An 18,639-nucleotide genomic window follows, 5' to 3' on the forward strand; every position below is an offset into this window, starting at 1 on the left:
AGTTCATTTGAATAAAACATCTTTGAATCATATCTGGAGGCATAAAGAGACAAATCAAGGTTACTCCATCTTGAATCTAAGGTTAATATACAGTTTATTTGAGAAGTCTTTGACAATATTAAAGGTGGGGTAGGAGATGTTTGGAGCATGCTCTTTGGAGCATTTTTTAAGATATTGCTCTGAATACTCTTCACACCCCCATTGCAACCAATAGGGCTCGGGAACAAGCCTTGCATTCTAGGAATAACCGCCATATTGGTAGCGCACCGAGCGTAATATCCATTCATTCAGATGCAGAAGACAAGAAGCAGAAATGTAGTATTAGCGATGCTTTTCCTCTTGCGATCATGGGTGGTGCTGTTACACCCCACTACACAGCAACACACGACCAAGAAGGCAAAAACTAAGTAACAGGAACACATTAATATAGGCGGGAGTAAATCCATAGTAATCCATAGTAAACTTAGGAGTGAAGCTGGCAATATGGCTGCGCCCGCAAAGTTTTTTACGTCATGATCCCGAGCCCTATTAAAAGTTTTGACACAAAATTTTTTAGTGGCCTCGAACGAACAGTCCAGGAAAAACACTATCCAATCATACTGAACGGACTATTAACGATGATTGGATTCTGATGCATCTATCAAACTGCAATCTGCTCCTCCCTCCCGCTCGTGAACAAGCATTGCACCAGAGAATGGCCCTTTCCGAAACCAGCCCCTAAATCCTAACACTAGACACTTCCACTTCGTTTGCGCGTTCACGCGAGGGTCCGCCACATTAAGTATCATCCGAAACGAATTTTGAGTCGAGTGAAGTGCTACCACGCCTCCAGGAGCAAGTCAGCATCGATGCTGACTTGAAACGCAGGTGCAACCGTTTTCAAGTGTTCGTGCAGCTCGTGAATCTCCCTGCCAGTTGTTTTTTGGTCCGTATGACGGCATTTACAGACAAAAGCGTGATTTAAGCTACATTGTAACAACTCATGTTCAGTTCGATACTCAGTAAAATGTGCAAGATCGTACAGAAGTAGGCTGTAATATTTGAACACATGTGCAGGTCGCATTTACAGCACTTTTATAATTTGATGTTAAATAAAGCATAAAATGCAACTCCTCACTCATAGTAATGAAAGGAGAGAAGAGGGATCTATATCCTAATACATAGGGGTGTCCAGAACATCTTAATTGGCGATTTAATATATTGGCTTCATAATTTCTATGAAAACGAATATGACGTCAACTTCCTTCTCCCTTCAAGCGCATCCGAAATGTAGCGCTGTTTTAACCCCCTAACCCTTCAAATGCGAGTGTTCTCCGCACCCACGAGTGGACTTGAAAAGGAAGTTCACTCGCTAACCGAGTCGAAGTGAGTAGGGATCCGTTTCGGAAAGGGCCAATGTCTAATAAGGGGAGAAGGACCACTTGCTAAATACTTCCGCATGGTACTGCAACTAGAGGGCGATCGCGAGCAAGTGATGAATGAATGGGTAGCAATGGAGCTGAACCCCCCAATACCACATTTGTCTTTATATAATTTTTTCTCCTGAAATTGCATTAATGCATGCGATGCAGGATAACTTGACTTGACAATTAGCTGACCAATGCAATTTTCAATATTTGTTGTTATTCCTAAAAACCCTTTCAAAGTTTTCATGTCACGTGACACAAAAGCGAACCACTTAACGGCCATAGACCTAAAAGAAGGTTCAGCTTCACGACGGTCGTAATCGGTCACGATTGTTGCGCGCATCCATGAGCTAAATGCTAGCATGTTGCGCGGAAAGCAACCCATCCTATGAAAAGCAGAAAGGACATGAGTGACTTTTTATTTCATTTCCAGTGGAAAACCTATACTCAGGTAGCTACTACGACAATGTACATTAAGAAATTAAGTTGTCAACTGTGAAAAAAACGAGTTTTAGCCGCTTAGCTCCATAGACCACAATTCATTTATCACTTGCTCGGCAGCGCCCCTAGCGGAATTTCAACAGATTGCAGGAACAATCCGGTACAATGGAGTTACAGTTTTTTCCAATTGCTTACACACAATTTTTCAAACCGAGTTCTTTTTAACAAAATTTAAGCACAGGTATCCAAACGCCACACTCATTTTGCATAATTCCTAGATTCTTTGCAAAATGAAGCACTTCAGTCAAAACAAACACACTTCAGTCAAAACATACACACTTCAGTCAAAACATACACACTTCAGTCAAAACATATACACATATTTGTAAAAATGCTATTAGTTGTCATTTAACAAACACAGTCCTCAATGATCAGACACTATTGCAGCCAGTTTCACACTGCAGTGATAAATGCAAAACGCATTTGTAAAAAGAAAAATTAGGAAATAGCATGTGCTAGATTTTTGCCCAGACATTGTTATGTATGGGATCATTTAGATGTCCAAAAAATAGTGACAAACCCACAACATTCTTCATGATTAGTTCGACATAGGGAAAGTGTACATAGGTCTATAAACTTGCACTTGCACTGTACAACACTGAAGACTGCTGTAGACTGAATATTTCAAGTATTTCTTTCAATACTTACAGTATTTCTAACCATAATCAGTTATAGTGATCAACCAACAATGAAATCAATTGAACAAATAAAATCTGTAGACAAACAAAAACTACTGCATAAAGTACATACACTTTGACTCTGAAGAGCAACTACTGCAAAAGCAACAAGACTGTATAGCACACCTGAGTGCTGCGTTTTCAATTTTGCACATGTGTGCTTACACTCTCAGAAATAAAGGTACAGGAAAGTAAAAAAAAAGGTACAAATGCTCGTCGCTGGGGCAGTACCCCCAAGGGGAACAACCTTGTACCATATTAATGGGTACAAAGAAGTACCCCTACAGTCTGTGCCTTTTTGGTACATATAGGTCCCTTCAAGGGTACAAATGGCTCGTCGCTGGGGTGGTACCCCAGGGTACAGCAATTGTACCCTTACCATAGGTACAGAGTTGTACCCTTGTACACTGTACCTTGTGAGAGACAATTTTGTACCTTTGCAATATATTTGTACCTTAATCCACTGGTACAAAGGGGTACCCCATTAGATGGTACCAACTTGTTCTCGTTAGGGGTACCACCACAGCGACGATGCCATTGTACCTATAAAGTGGCAAAAATGTCCTAGCTAAATAGAGAGGAATGAGGAAAAGAAAGACCACAATCTTCATTTTCAATCAACTTTATTGAATGCAGTTTTTCACTTTTAAATCCCTATGAAAAGTGTAGGAAGGTCAAAGTGTTCTTGTTTTTCGGCTGATACTCGAGGTTGAAAACAAAATAAGAATAGAATGATGACATTATCGCTTCCTCTACCTTCATGGCCTCACACACCCTGACCCGGTCTACAATAAGTGAGCAGAGGCTTTGTCCCTCAAACGCAGACTTCCAGTCTTCTTGGGTCACCTGGACAACTGGATACGGTGTGTTGGGTTCATCCTGAAGAATACAACAAAACAGACAGGGATGCACGTTTTGATTGGTCAAAAAAGAGAGAGATAGTTGATGGACCCCCCGCCCCCAAACAAACAAACAAATAATCATACCTATGGCCTACCTACATTACCACTCAGTGACTCATGACATAAAAAAAAAAAGATAAATCAATCAATCAATCAATCAATAAATAAATAACTAAATAAATCAACTACTAACTAGGGTAGACTGCGACCAGTAGCACCAGTCAGCAGCCAGAGAGCTAGCCAGAGAGCTAGGCAGAAGCTAGAGATGCATACCTCTCCCATTATGATGTGATGATTCACAATCTCTTTAAAAATGATTGGCAGGAGGATGAGTGCCGCTCTGAAGTCCATTCCTAGAAGAGAAGAGAGAGATACTTTATTCATGTTAGGCATCCAGTAGCTTACACATACACACACACACACACACACAATCAAAATCTGATTATCATCTCAGAATGCACTGAATTGTCTACAGATTTTTCCACGCACGCGCTTATCAAAGTGTAATAACATACCATTAGTCTTCAACAAAACCACTCTTTGGATGAATAAAGCTAGTTTCATGCTTCGTGTTAGGTATCAGTAGTGACAATGGTAGCGTCCATACATCAATCAACTGATTCAGTTTATAAATGCAATATGACCACTCACGTGCAGCAAGTCACGGAATGAAAGCATAAATTCCTGTCCTATACTATTGAATTAAGTGACCAGTGCAGCAGACCTGATTTATCCATAGTAAAATTGACTGGATATTAACACATCCCACCCCATCGGTGGAGGGCTGGAGGAAGCTTTGAGAAACACATTTGTGCTTTCATTCAGTGGCCTGCTGCAGGTGAGTGATCACATTGGTCCTATGAACTGTGGAATAGTAAATTGACGTACAGACGCTTCCATGGTCACTTCTGAAACTTAACACACACACACACACACACACACACACACACAAACACACACACATACCTATTAGGATGAAGCGTGGTACTGCAACAAAGCTAATTGGACAATAACTATCAGGAGGGCAGCAGTCCTCACACCACCTGCAAACAGAGGGAATAGAAGAAGGCGAACATTTATACATTGCAAAACTCACAGAACATGAAAATACAATCACTGATGCACTACTGCACTCACATGCATCTTAAATAAACATATGCCTAGGTGTAAGTCATCAAACATGGCACAAATAAAGGCTATAAAATGAAGAACATGAAGCCTAACACTTCCATAAACAAACTAAAAATCCCTTTACTTTGCTTGATATTTCTGCTAATTGAAATTCCCCAAATGCCCCCCATTCACATCCACTATAAGACAGATCTATCAATTAGCATACAACACTACTGTTCCTAAATCAGGGGGTGAAATAACTTAATATTAACCTACTTCATTTGTTTTACTGGTCCTTTTTCCAGTTATAGCAACACTACATATTATGCATCAACACTATCGATACATGTATTATGATTAAGTAACGACCCATGCCCCATGGAAGGTCGAAAGGTAAGGTTAACTTTCGTTGTGTGTCTGTTAACGTTAACAACAACTTTCGTTGTGTCTGTAAACAACTTTCGTTGTGTCTGCTAGCTGCTAACTTTAGCCTGCATTGTAACAGCCACTTTAAATGTAGGTAGCTGCTAGGCTAGGCTATTGCGCCTGATGTGTGAAAACTCACACTCTACATTCATAACGACATCTCAGACTGAATTATTGCTAGATATGGTATTAACTCCAAAAATTCCACATAAAGGTGAAATTAGTAACTGGAAAAGTTAACATTAACAGCTAACATCGCTAACGTTAGCGAAGTTAGCTCGCTAGCACTATTTGATAGCTATTATTTGCTAACTAATTATGATTTCTATGATGGCTAACGACTGTGGTTAATATTTCATTGTGAAAACAGTACATTTCTAATAAATTCCCGTTTTCAATTGGCATACAAAAGTACTGTAATTCTTACCTTGAATACGATGATGGCAGAGTAGGCCTACAGCACACAGCTTGCAGTCAGATTCATGATAGAAAAGTGACGGTTGATGATGTGTAGACGAGCAGGCTCTGTGCCTCCCTTCTCCTCCTGCAACGCGCCTTTTTTGTGTACCCTTGCAAAAAGGCACTTAATAGCACCCCAGCCTATGTACCCTGTCACGAAAGGTACTTCTCAGTAGGCCTACCGCACAGGAAGTGTACCCTTTCATCAGAATAAAGTACTTATTTTGTACCCTACAGGATGTGTACCCAAAAGGTACTTCTTAGTACCCCTTGGGAACACAATAGGACCTTTAATGGTACATTTCTGAATGTTGTACCTTAAAGAACTAGATTGTACCTTCACTCTTACTTTATGTATGATAATGTACCTTTTCAAAGGGTACCTATATGTACTTGTCAGCATTCATAATTCATTGTGTGCCTTTTTTTTTGGAAAGGTACTTATTTGTACTCAGCAAGAGACATGTTAGTAACTTGGATGGTACAGTTCTGAAATTTGTACCTTTAAGTACTTGATTGTACCCTCACTGTACCTTTATTTCTGAGAGTGTACACACCTGGTGGATGTGATTATCCAATTCGTTCATTAGTGTAGTCATTGGCAATCCGGGGCTTTGTAATGACAAGGAAGTAACCTCACAATCCTTATCTGTGTCTAAGGTGTGGAAATATGTGTAGAGTTTTACAAATCACTGTGTGTAATGTTTTGCAAAAAGGGTGAAGCAGACATTGTGTGTAATGTTGTGCAAATCTGTGGAGGTGTTTTGCTCCTTGGAGTAAAATTTGGCTAATTGTGTGAAAAAAAATATTTTAGTGTGTAAACAATCGTAAAAAACTGTAATAGAAAGTGGACCGGCTCTCCCTAAAGGGGCTCTGATTGCACGTTCCTGTACTCTGGAGGCGTGACTTCGGGGGAAGTCTGAAGAAAGGGGTTGGGACTTTTGACCTGTGTATTTTCAAAATGCAGCTTTGCTGGAATTGTTTTCCAGGATCTTCTACCCTACCTTTATGTGGCTTAAAATCAAGTAATTATTTTAAGAGAACAATTTTGTATTCTTTTGTCACTTTAATTACATGATATGCATATAAATGCTCATCAAAATACACAACTTAAAGTAAATTAATAAATCAATAAAAGGGTCTGCTCGTTTGCTATGAGGTGAACAATTTCACAAAAGAAACTCTCCCCACAATGCTTTGCTTTCAAAGGGAGCACGGACCCTGTTCTGTATTCTTGCCCAATTGAGCTCATCATAAGGTAAATAGTGCTGGTGACGGTCATAGACAACTCTTATTCAAAGGCTGCCATAAGGCCCTCAAGGATACTTTCTACTTCTAAGGAGCCAATGAGTACAGGAAGTACATTGTTTACATCAGGAAGGTTGCAAAATGGGTCATTCATCCCATATGGAAAAGGAATAGACAAATCATACACAATTTTACCATGTTTTATCTGATAGAATCCTGATAGATTTTTATATGACAGTGAAAGCAGTTATAAGATCCTTGGTAAATCTGTGTAGCCTGAAACAAATAATACTTTGTAACCTGTAAGGGCTATAGGCCTATATGACACCAATTCCACAGTATCCTTACAAATGTGGCAGAAAGTTCATTTTTAACACATAATCATAGAAAAACAAGTGCAATGATTGTTTGCTTAAACTTGATTGCGTTTATGCGACTGAGAGAGAAAGGTAGCCTATCTGTGTGTGTAATTGAGAGTAGCCTAGAGAGGAGTGAGCTTGCTTGAGTTAGTCAACCATGGTGAAAACACTATGCAATTGTACTGTAACGATCTTACAAAACATAACATATAACATAGCACTGTCAACATCCATTATACTGATATAGCACTATGAACATCTAATAACCTGTGTGAAGCTGGCCCCCCATGTTATTAAAATATGTTTACTGTAAAAACACTGCTATTCGTTTGTGCTACGTTTGTGCCATAAAAATGATCGTTTGTGCTATTAAGGGTTTTTCAGTCCTGACATCTCTGGTCAACTTACAGTAAGAGCGCAGTAATACTTTTTGTGAGAACAGCAATTAAACACGCTGAGGCTTTAGTGTCCCACATTACCCGGATTCACCCTTATATTCAATTTGCCCATGGCCTATGGGCAACAAGGACTCGAAAGTAAAATGTTAAGCGAATTTGCCATATAAAAGTACAGGTAGAGGCATCCATGGAATCCATCTAACGGCTATCTACAGTACGTTGATTTATTCATTTTCAATATCATCAGAAACTGGACATGGCAATATGCCAGACACACACAGACACACACAAACACACACACACAAACACACACACACACACACACACACACACACACACACACACACACACACACACACACACTTTTTGGACATGGCAATATGCCAGTTTTGAATTTCTAGGTACACGTCAGATGTGCACTAATACACTATACAAACATTCAAGCTGGGTGTCACTGATTACCAACACTTTCGAATCTTCTCATAAGAATCATAGAGAGACAAGAACAGATAGAAGACTACTTCCAGTAAGGGATGTGGTTCCAAGTCAGATTTATTTATAAGTACAGCAGTGGTTTATTGGCACACATGAGTATAGTTGGTTATTACTGAATGCATGGCAACAAGGCAGTACAAATGGTAACAATGAAGCTGGAACTTAAGGACATAAATGTGATATTAGACTTCATTGATGTAAAAAAAAAGACCCTGAAAGCTTGGGAAGGCAGTGTACCTATGTTCTCCACTTTGTATGGGCCTTGTTCCCCTTGTTCCCCGGTCCCATACAAAGTGGGGAACAAAGGACCCTTTTTACAAATATAGGTCCCTTGTTCCCCGGTCCCATACAAAAAGATGGATCAAAGCGACTACCCTGCTACCCTTGCCGGGCTACATGCCCAACAAGTTTCGTGCACCCCGTTCTTTCAGTGTCCCAGGAATCCTCGATGGAAATTTGTGCATGCGAAAAAAACTAAACTGACTAAACCTACTATGTTATGTATAACACACACATAAACAAACACACACACACACACACACACACACACACACACACGAACACACACACACACACACACACACACACACACACACACACACACACACACGGTTCTGTTGCCCATCGTGTTCGATGATGATTCTATGATGACTTTTTGAAAGTTAGCTGAGCCACAAAGACACTTGTGAAGTAGAAGATACCCGTGAAGTAGAAGTTTATACCCACAAGTGCTATTTTAAAAACCTTGTGGCTTTTTGGCTGAGCGCCGCAGGGCTTATAAGTTCGCTTGTTTCTGCTTCCTCATTCACAGAAGCCGACTTGTACAGCTTATGACACGTGACATTACACTGAAAATCCACAGCACCACACCAGAATACAAATGTTTCTTATTTCTTTCCTTCATAATATACCAAAGATCTGGAAATAATCATAAGAAAGATACCTCTTGTGACCCTTGTGAATTCATCACTAATAGCTCTCAGGTACTTTTTGTGTTCTTTTGTTGTCAGTATTTTCCTTGCTCTGATTGGCTAAGAAGAAATAGATGGGCCTTCAGACAGTCAGGACAACAAGGTGGTCCAATATGTTTTGCTCATCTAATCGATCTGTCAGAAAAACAATAAATTAACAACAATTTAACTCTCTCTCTCTCTGTTTACCCTCACCACCATAGGCAACCACACACTCTCTCATGCTTCCTGACACTCAAAACCTCTTTGCTACTTTCTCTCTCTCTCGCCCTCTTTACCAACACCCTCCCCTGTTCTCTGTCGGAGAGGAAGGGGGTGGTTTGTATTTTGCGTCTCTTTTGAGTCTCTTCCTCTCTCATCACACCATACCATCGATCAGAAACTGGACAGCACACAGCATGGAGCCCTGTCCTCTGGGCCTGCTGCTGCTCGGTGAGTTTTGCCTGTGTGTGTGTGTGTGTGTGTGTGTGTGGAATTTTCCCATCTCTGCACTTTTCTTTGAATAAGTACTTATATTGTGATATACTAACTACGTAATTTGTGTTTTCTGAAGAGTTTGGTGCATTGCCTTCCGGTCCCTACTATCTTCTTGACAACCTGTAATTTTGCTCATTCGATTGCAGGTAGCTATCTGGCTGAACGTGATGCTGCACATTGCAAACATGCATCACAGTCAGATCTGGCTGAATGTGATGTTTGCAATGTGCAATTGTAGATGAGTTATAGTGGTGCACTGCATTCAAAAATTCATCAAGTCCTTATTGTAATATTTCAGTACTTCCAGTACTACTTCGAAAGTTTAGATTTTTTCTGTAGGGACTAGGGAGCCTCTCACATGACCACTGAATTGTAATGCAATTTTGAGCCTTGTGAATAGTCTGTGAATTTTGTTATTAATGCAAAAGTGGTTAAGCTGCAAACTACTAAACTATTATGTCTGTGCTGATGTTATGAATAATATGCATGTTTAAAGGCAATGGGATGATTAAACACTTTAGTGAAAGTGACTGTGGGTGGTGGCCATAGTGAGTGGAGACAGGCCTAATAGAATGTTTATCATGCAGTATATTTAATTACTTTCACTTCCCCACGTGCATAAAGTCTGGCGCCCACTGGACACGGCGTCTGCGGTGTGGGCTTGGCGTGCAGGACTTTAGAACAGTTTTTTTATGGCACGCATTATGATCTGAGGGGGCAAGATTTTTGTAACGTTTTTCCTGCTTATAGTCACTTTAACAAAATTAGTGAAGATTTTTAAGATATATATATATATATTTTTATTTTTATAAAAACGTTGCCTAGGCAACATTGTACCATAATGGAAAACGTTAAACTGTATATTTTCTTAAAAAAGAATAAGGCATATTTGTTTAGAACATATTTTTATATAGCCAGAGACATAGAAAGCAGAATTATGTAGTTTTTACACCATAATATTATCTAGTTTTTGCAAAAAAGTATCATATAATTTTCACCCATTGCCCACAGGCAACATTGTACCATGTGGAACCTATCATAATCTTATTATTTATTTATTTATTTATTTGTTGATTTAAAAGGGACAATGCACATCAATTGACATTCTTCATTTACACTCAAAATGTAAATGTGCCAGAGTTAGCAAAATAGCTCATTTTCATCTGTAGTCCCTTGGCAGGTCAACACATCATCACAATACATTAATACAAAGAATACAAGAAAGATAGAGAGCAAATTAGGAGACAAAAAAAGAAAGATAGAAGAGATACAAAAAATTGCATAGTGCTTGGAGTGAGATAAGCCAGCTATTAATGAGCACAGTTTTGGTTGTTTTTAATCCATCTCTTTAGTCTAGTTTTAAATGATAAATAGCTGGTACTGTCTCTTATCTCAATCTGGAAGGCAATTCCAATAATTTGACGCCCATACTGAGAAGACTGTTTGGCTAAACGTACTATGTCTAAACTGAACAACACAGTCTCCCCTGGTGGCTGCCCTAGTTACCAGCATGTAAAACAGTATGATATGTGAGAAAAGATCATGGCATGCATAAAAAGTTTAGCTGCCTCGGTTGTTAAATATGGCCTTATGTATCTAAAGTTAGCCAGATTATATCTGATGGTATTAGATACCTTTTTGACATGCTTTTTAAAAGCTAAATTAGAATCTAAAATGATGCCAAGGCATTTAAAATCAAACCATAGTATGTTCAAATCATCATGTATGTTATTTTAAATGACTATTTATTGAAGTACAAGTCGTAAAAAGCATTGCAATGAGTAAGAAACACCCTCCAACCCCTCAATTATATCAAGTATGGCCTGTGATTCCATTACGATACAATGTTGCCTGAGGGACGCACCTGCACCCACAAGCACACACATGCAGGCTGAATCGTGTTCGATGCCATCGATAAACGCCCTTAGCTGTTCGATTATACAGTATAACGCACGACCACTCGGGGCTTATTGCTTAAATCGGCTGCTACAAGGCAATGTGATGATTAAACACTTAAGTGAAAGTGGCTGTGGTGATGGTCATGGTGAGTGGAGACAGGCCTGATGATGAAGAATGTTTACCCTACAGTATAATTACTTTCACTTGTGGCTAAGTGTACTCTTGAGTGTGATAGCAGATCGTCATTTGTCATAAACAATCTCAAATAACAAATTATTGTTGAGTGTCAGAATAATCATGAAAACTGCAGGAACTCTGAGAAACTTGGATCTTTGTATCTTTGTGTTCCAGTGCTGATCTTGTGTTCCTACTCTGGACATGCTGCAGGTGAGATTCAGATCAGCTTAAGTGCCCCCCAATTATTTCACCTTTGTTTAGACTAATTGGTTGAGAATTACACACAATAGAATGACTGTGCCATCATATAGTAGATTAGGGCAACAAGTGCACCAAAATGAGGATGTATACTTTTATGAGATTTGTGCATTTAGGAAAGGACACATTGGTTATAGTTTTGATGACAATGTGCATTCAGCTACTTGTGTTTCATCTGACACTTTTTGTCATGCCACAATTTGAAATGTTGTGTCCTTTGCCTCCACAGATCCCCCTATAGCTACAGTGGCTGTAGTGTCTCCTCAACCTCCCTACTATGCTGGAGACAAAGTCACCCTGAGGTGTGATATAGCAAAGCACACATACTATTACTGGTATAAAGGCAATAATCAAATTAACAACCAGAAGACCCTCATCATCCATCTCCCTGATCATGGCCAGTACACATGTCAAGGATATAGAAGTGATAGGAATCTGTATTCTCAGAGGAGTGCTCCTGTCTCTATCAGTGTCACAGGTAATAGAGGCTGCCGTTTCTGATCTGACCCTTTATACATTCAATGTTTCTTAACTCACACAATAGAAGTCAACCAGTAAATGAATCTGTATTTCCCTGCACAGCTCTGCCCACAGCTACAGTAACTGTAGAGTCTCCTGAGGGTCCATACTACCCTGGAGATGAGGTCACTCTGAGGTGTGATGTAGTAAAGTACAGTGACTGGTACTGGTATTCCTGGTACCAAGATGGATATTACGTTAAGACTGAGGGACGTCAAGCCATCACCTTTTCCCTCTCTGATGAAGCTGGCCAGTACCTGTACACATGCAGAGGGACAAGAGAAAAAAGACCAAAGACTTCCCAGCATAGTACTGCTGCCTCTATCAGTGCAAGATGTAAAAACAGCATACATTTATAGTAATGATTATATAGTTTTCTTTGAGAGTGTGCATTCACATATATATATGTTTTTGTTATGCATTTGTTTGTCAAAACACAGCTTTTCCAGTACCTACATTGACTGTACATCCCAGTCCTGCGTTTACTGGAGAAACAGTCACTCTGACATGTGTAATACAGCCCTCAACTGGCTGGACATATGCATGGGATAACCCCCCATCATCCAAAGCCTCTAAACCAAACAGCAACATCTACACCATCAGCAGAGCTACTGTATCTGATCAGGGGAAGTATAAGTGCTATGGAGTGAGAGAGAGAAGCAGGAAATCATCACCTTACAGCAACACTGTTCAGCTCACAGTGGAAGGTGCTTTTTTTTTAATAGTATTGTTTTTGCTTTTTATATGGAAATAGTATAAAAAGGCATCATGTCTGAATAGTGATATACATTAACATATTACCTGGGCATGTCTACAATATTGTTACCAAGGTCATGCATAATCCAAACAGAACAGTTCACTTTCATTCCCCTTTGCTCCTTGTTGTCTTCATCTATTCCTCTGTTTCTGCATCTATAGCGCTGCCTGTGGCTACACTGACTGTAGAGCCCCAGAGTCCTGTGTTCACTGGAGAGACGGTTACTATGAAGTGTGTGATAGAGTCTCTCAGTGGCTGGACATATAAGTGGTATAAGGACTCCAGTACAACCCCAGTGTCTGAGGGAAACACCTTCACCATCAGAGGAGCTACTGAGTCTCATAAGGGCCAGTACTGGTGTCAGGGGGAGAGGGGATACAGACCCACAACATCACAACCAAGCAGGAGAATTACTCTTGATGTTAAAGGTATTTTTTTTTTTGTGTGTGTGTGTGTGTGTGTGTGTGTGTGTGTGTGTGTGTGTGTGTGTGTGTGTACATCAATGTTCCAGTATCTGTTATGAATGTGTGTGGGTTTTTTTCACTGTGTTGAGGTGCAGATAACAGTGATGGTCTCTTCCTCTTCAGCATCAAAGCCCAAACTCACATTAAGTCCAGACCACCAGCTCCTCACAGGAGACTCAGTGACTCTGAGATGTGAGTTGGGTGTTTCCTCTGGTTTGGTGTTCTACTGGTACAGAGACAAACAGATCTCTGATCCTGTGAACCAGACTGATGGAGACTCCTACAGCATCAGCTCTGTTAAAGTCGTAACTTGCTCTAGTCTGAATTAATTGGATTCACTGTACTTTATGATAATCAGAGAAATGTGTGACAGCCCATTCAATTAAGTGTAATTTTCTGAGGACCATCTCAATGTCAGTAACAGCCATGTCCTTGTGCCTTCACTGAGTGATCACTGAGATCAATATGTCAGATGCTGAGTCCTCTAAGTTGGTGGTAGGTGTGGTGATTGGACTGCTTTTAGAATAAAAAAGCATCATGTCTGAATGGTATAGTGATATGATAAATTAAATAATATATCACCTAAGGCATGTCTAAGATTGTTACCAAGGTCTTAATCTAAACAGACCAGTTCACTTTCATTCCCCTTTGCTCCTCTGTTTCTGCATCTATAGCGCCACCTTTGGCTACACTGACTGTAGAGCCCCAGAGTCCTGTGTTCACTGGAGAGACGGTCACTCTGACGTGTGTGATAGAGTCTCTCAGTGGCTGGACATATAAGTGGTATAAGGAGTCCAGCACAACCCCAGTGTCTGAGGGAAACACCTTCACCATCAGAGGAGCTGATGAGTTTCATATGGGCCAGTACTGGTGTCAGGGGGAGAGGATTGACAGACCCACATTATCACAACCAAGCAGGAGAATTACTCTTGATGTCAAAGGTAATCATTTGTGTGAGTGAGTGTACAGTATGTCTGTGTGTATGTTCCAGTATCTGTTTATCCACATGTACGTATGTGTGTTTGAGTTTCTCACTGTGTTGAGGTGCAGATAACAGTGATAGTCTCTTCCTCTTCAGCATCAAAGCCCAAACTCACATTAAGTCCAGCCCACCAGCTCCTCACAGGAGACTCAGTGACTCTGAGATGTGAGTTGGGTGTTTCCTCTGGTTTGGTGTTCAACTGGTATAGACACACACAGAACTCTGATCCTGTGAACCAGACTGATGGAGACTCTTACAGCATCAGCTCTGTTAACATCTCTGATGAAGGACAGTACTGGTGCAGAGCTGGGAGAGGAGTCTTCTACATTCAATATAGTGATGCAGCTGAGATAAAGGTTACAGGTTAGTAGTTTCATTAGAATATACCTTTTTTTCTAAACTTATTGCTCTAGTCTGAAATAATTGGATTCACTGTACTTTATGATTTTCAAACAAATGTTGGACGGCCCATTCAATTCAGTGGAATTTTCCTGAGGACCGGCTCAATATCAGTAACAGTCATGTCCTTGTGGCTTCACTGAGTGATCACTGAGTTCAATATTTCAGATGCTGGGTCCTCTAAGTCCATGGTAACAGTAGGTGGGGTGATTAGACTGCTTCTTGCCTTTGCTCTGATCATTTTAATGGTCCTGATGTATTGCTCCCAGAAAGCAAAGGGTAAGAAAACAAGTTTCCATCAGCTTATGGCCATAATTTCAGTGTTCCTCATGACTTGTAAATATGCAGATTTCAATTTAATTATGTTACTTAATGTTTATTCTAAAGTTCTCTGTCGTATATTCAGGTTCAGTGTCAGTGATGCCAAACCCGTAAGTAATTATGTCGCACTGAATCGTTGATTAATCACGCGTGCGTGTCTGTCATTCTTGATGAGAGGATCTCCTTCTCTCTCTCTAGTGGTCTGCAGCAGAGCGACAGTCACAGTCCAACCTCACAGAACAGAGTTTTAGGTAGGCCATTCCATTCATATAATGTTTTCCTGAGTTTTATTTTTTGTTGATTCATTTTAAGCTATTAATCTCTTCCTGAATCAGGAAACTGAGTTAGATCAAAGTTGAGTATACATGGACAATTTGTATATGTCATTGTACACTGAAGATGGTAGTATTTTCTCATGGCTCCCACGGTAACCACTGCCAGTAGCTATTTTAGAAAATATACTGTATAACTTACAGTTTTTCTCAAATGCTAAAACACAAAAGCCAATCCTCTAAACCAAATGACCAGTTGTCTAAACACATTTACTAAATCTAGCCACAATTTTCCAATACCATAAACACATTTCACATGAAGACACAATTCACAAAACACAATCCTCCGTTCTCATAAATCTAAGCACATTTTTCCTTGCTAAAACACATGTTGCAAAACATATTCTCAAATGAAAGCTCATGTGATGCAAAATGCTTGTCATAGTCAGCAATAACTGAACACAATGAAGACACCTGGCGTCATTTATTACACGCAACGACTCAAAATTGAAGACACTTGTTGCTAATGCGCACTGTGACTGTGGTGTGTGTGTGGGTGTGGTGTGAATGAAGAAAATAAAAGAACTTCACACCCTGATCATGTTTTCAAGTGTACTGTTGTGTGCAATAGATAGATTTTTGAAAACATTACTGTTCTGTAACAAATCATGTTACTGTATTTACAGTAATTATGTGTTTCAGGTAATATCAATAAAAATGCAGTTGTTTTGTTTTTATTGAGTAAAGATAAATTACTGTAACTAAACATAACCCAATACAGTTTCACTGAGATTACTTGGAAAAACAACATTTAAAAAATATATTTATGAAAATTCATTAGTAAAATGGTGGATATAGCATTTTGGAAAAGAACTCTTCAAATGCCTAATCCTCTGCAGAGATCTAAGAAGATCCGTTACTCTAAAGTGAGAGAAAAACTGTAATGCATTCCTGAACTACAGTTTTTATCAAATGCTAAAACACATTTCACAAACGTTTCCTCCATGTTCCCCAATGTCTAAACACAATACCCTTTTCTAAAGCTACATAAGCACAACCACACCTTCTCACTTCAAAACTCAAACTTTCACACCAAAAGAGCAGCTCGAAGCTTTCAAAAATGTAAACACTATACACATCATTACACACTACAGCAAAACAATTGAAAACACAATGCTCAATTTGTGAGAAGGTTCTTTGTTTCATAACTGCCAATGCATATTTTTAAAAAACTTTAGAGTAACGGATCTTCTTAGATCTCTGCAGAGGATTAGGCATTTGAAGAGTTATTTTCCAAAACGCTATATCCACCATTTTACTTATGAATTTTCATAAATATATTTTTTACATTTTGTTTTTCAAGTAATCTCAGTGAAACTGTATTGGGCTATGTTTAGTTACAGTAATTTATCTTTACTCAATAAAAACAAAACAACTGCATTTTTATTGATATTACTGTACCTGAAACACACAATTACTGTAAATACAGTAACATGATTAGTTACAGTACAGTAATGTTTTCAAAAATGGATTTATAGCGTTTTGGAAAAGAGCTCTTCATTTAGAGTTGTGAGTTTCATATGAAGAGTACAGAACATTCTGCAAGTACACTACTGTAACACACCTCAATGCAAAAAATAGAATCTATTGCACACAACAGTACTCTTGAAAACATGATCAGGGTGTGAAGTTCTTGTATTTTCTTCATTCACACCACACACACCCACACCACAGTCAATGTGCGCATTAGCAACAAGTGTCTTCAAATTTGAGTCGTTGCGTGTAATAAATGACGCCAGGTGTGTTTGTGTTCAGTTATTGCTGACTGTGGCAAGCATTTTGCATCACATGAGCTTTCATTTGAGAATATGTTTTGCAACATGTGTTTTAGCAAGGAAAAATGTGCTTAGATTTATGAGAACGGAGGATTGTGTGTTGTGAATTGTGTCTTCATGTGAAATGTGTTTATGGTATTGAAAAAATATGGCTAGATTTAGTAAATGTGTTTAGACAACTGGTCATTTGGTTTATTAGGATTGGCTTTTGTGTTTTAGCATTTGAGAAAAACTGTAAAATATGGACAGAGCTATATTTTGTGCTCTGTATCTTCCACTAGGTGGTGCTGTGGCTGGAACCAGTGATGTGGTCTATGACGAGATTGAGCTGCAGGATACACTCTAGAAGTCTGATGTGTGTGCTCAGAGACAACACATTTTGCATCAATTTCAACTCAACACATTAGATATGTCATACAGTATATTGACACATTTGTGCCATTCTGACACACTGTGTGTCAGTAACGTGTAGTTTTAAACATACGTTATGCATATTAGAAGGGTACTTTATTTCAATATTAACCCACTGATGTCCACAAATAAATAAAAAATAAAAGATAAAAAACAAGAATAATGAACCTGGGGGGTATTCCATGAACTTTGCTATACAAGGCGGCGCTCAGAAGAAATAGCCTGGCTTGAACTAGCGTGTACTTTCACTTCAGGCTGAACCAGTTCCATTAACTCAAGTTAAGCCTACCTTACATTGCCAGACTTTGCAAAGATTTGGAAAAGATTTTTGAAAGACTACAGTCTCAGACCCTCTCACATCTAAAGACAATTCATTGAGTTTTTAGTCACAGACTAGTCACAGGCCAGTCTCAGATTAGGATTTTGCAAAGACTGTGGTCACTATTTACAAGACTGCTGCTAGATTCCTTCAAATTATTTCCATCGTGCACTAGGCTATACGTCATCATCAACAGGAACTCACATGATAGGCTACTCATATCAAAGTAATTTTTTCGCGTTTCTGCAGCATTGTTTGATAGTGTGACATCACTAACAGATATAGAGTTGTTCTGTCACGTAGAATAGCCGACTAATAAATTATAAGAAATGAAATAACAAGTAATCATACAGGCTACAGCTGTCGCCTATTTTTCCCCTTCCGTTTTCGTGTTCGTCGACCGAGGTCACTATTGGTTTTTAATGTTCACGTCACTATTTGCATGAGCCACGACTGAAAAGACTTACGATAATATCAAACATGTTTGATATTGTCGTAACGGCAAAACTAGAAAAAGACTGACTCCGACGGACTTAAAACCGCTAAGATTGGCACCTTACACTAAACGATTTAAGCCTACCTTACATTGCCAGA

General features: G+C 39.3%; 1 protein-coding gene across 1 annotated transcript; it reads left to right on the forward strand.

Moving 5' to 3' along the window:
* Positions 1 to 9,332: 9,332 nt before the first annotated feature.
* Positions 9,333 to 17,883, forward strand: LOC134060525 (basement membrane-specific heparan sulfate proteoglycan core protein-like). The gene is made up of 12 exons (XM_062517255.1): positions 9,333 to 9,387; positions 11,683 to 11,718; positions 11,996 to 12,244; positions 12,349 to 12,621; positions 12,726 to 12,992; positions 13,204 to 13,470; positions 14,181 to 14,447; positions 14,585 to 14,851; positions 15,056 to 15,166; positions 15,294 to 15,318; positions 15,407 to 15,459; positions 17,597 to 17,883. Exons 1-12 carry the CDS (start codon positions 9,354 to 9,356, stop codon positions 17,659 to 17,661), a joined length of 1,914 nt encoding a protein of 637 aa, XP_062373239.1. The 5' UTR covers positions 9,333 to 9,353; the 3' UTR covers positions 17,662 to 17,883.
* Positions 17,884 to 18,639: the final 756 nt, after the last annotated feature.

Source organism: Sardina pilchardus, chromosome 16, assembly GCF_963854185.1.
Source record: "Sardina pilchardus chromosome 16, fSarPil1.1, whole genome shotgun sequence".
NCBI classification, from domain to species: domain Eukaryota; kingdom Metazoa; phylum Chordata; class Actinopteri; order Clupeiformes; family Clupeidae; genus Sardina; species Sardina pilchardus.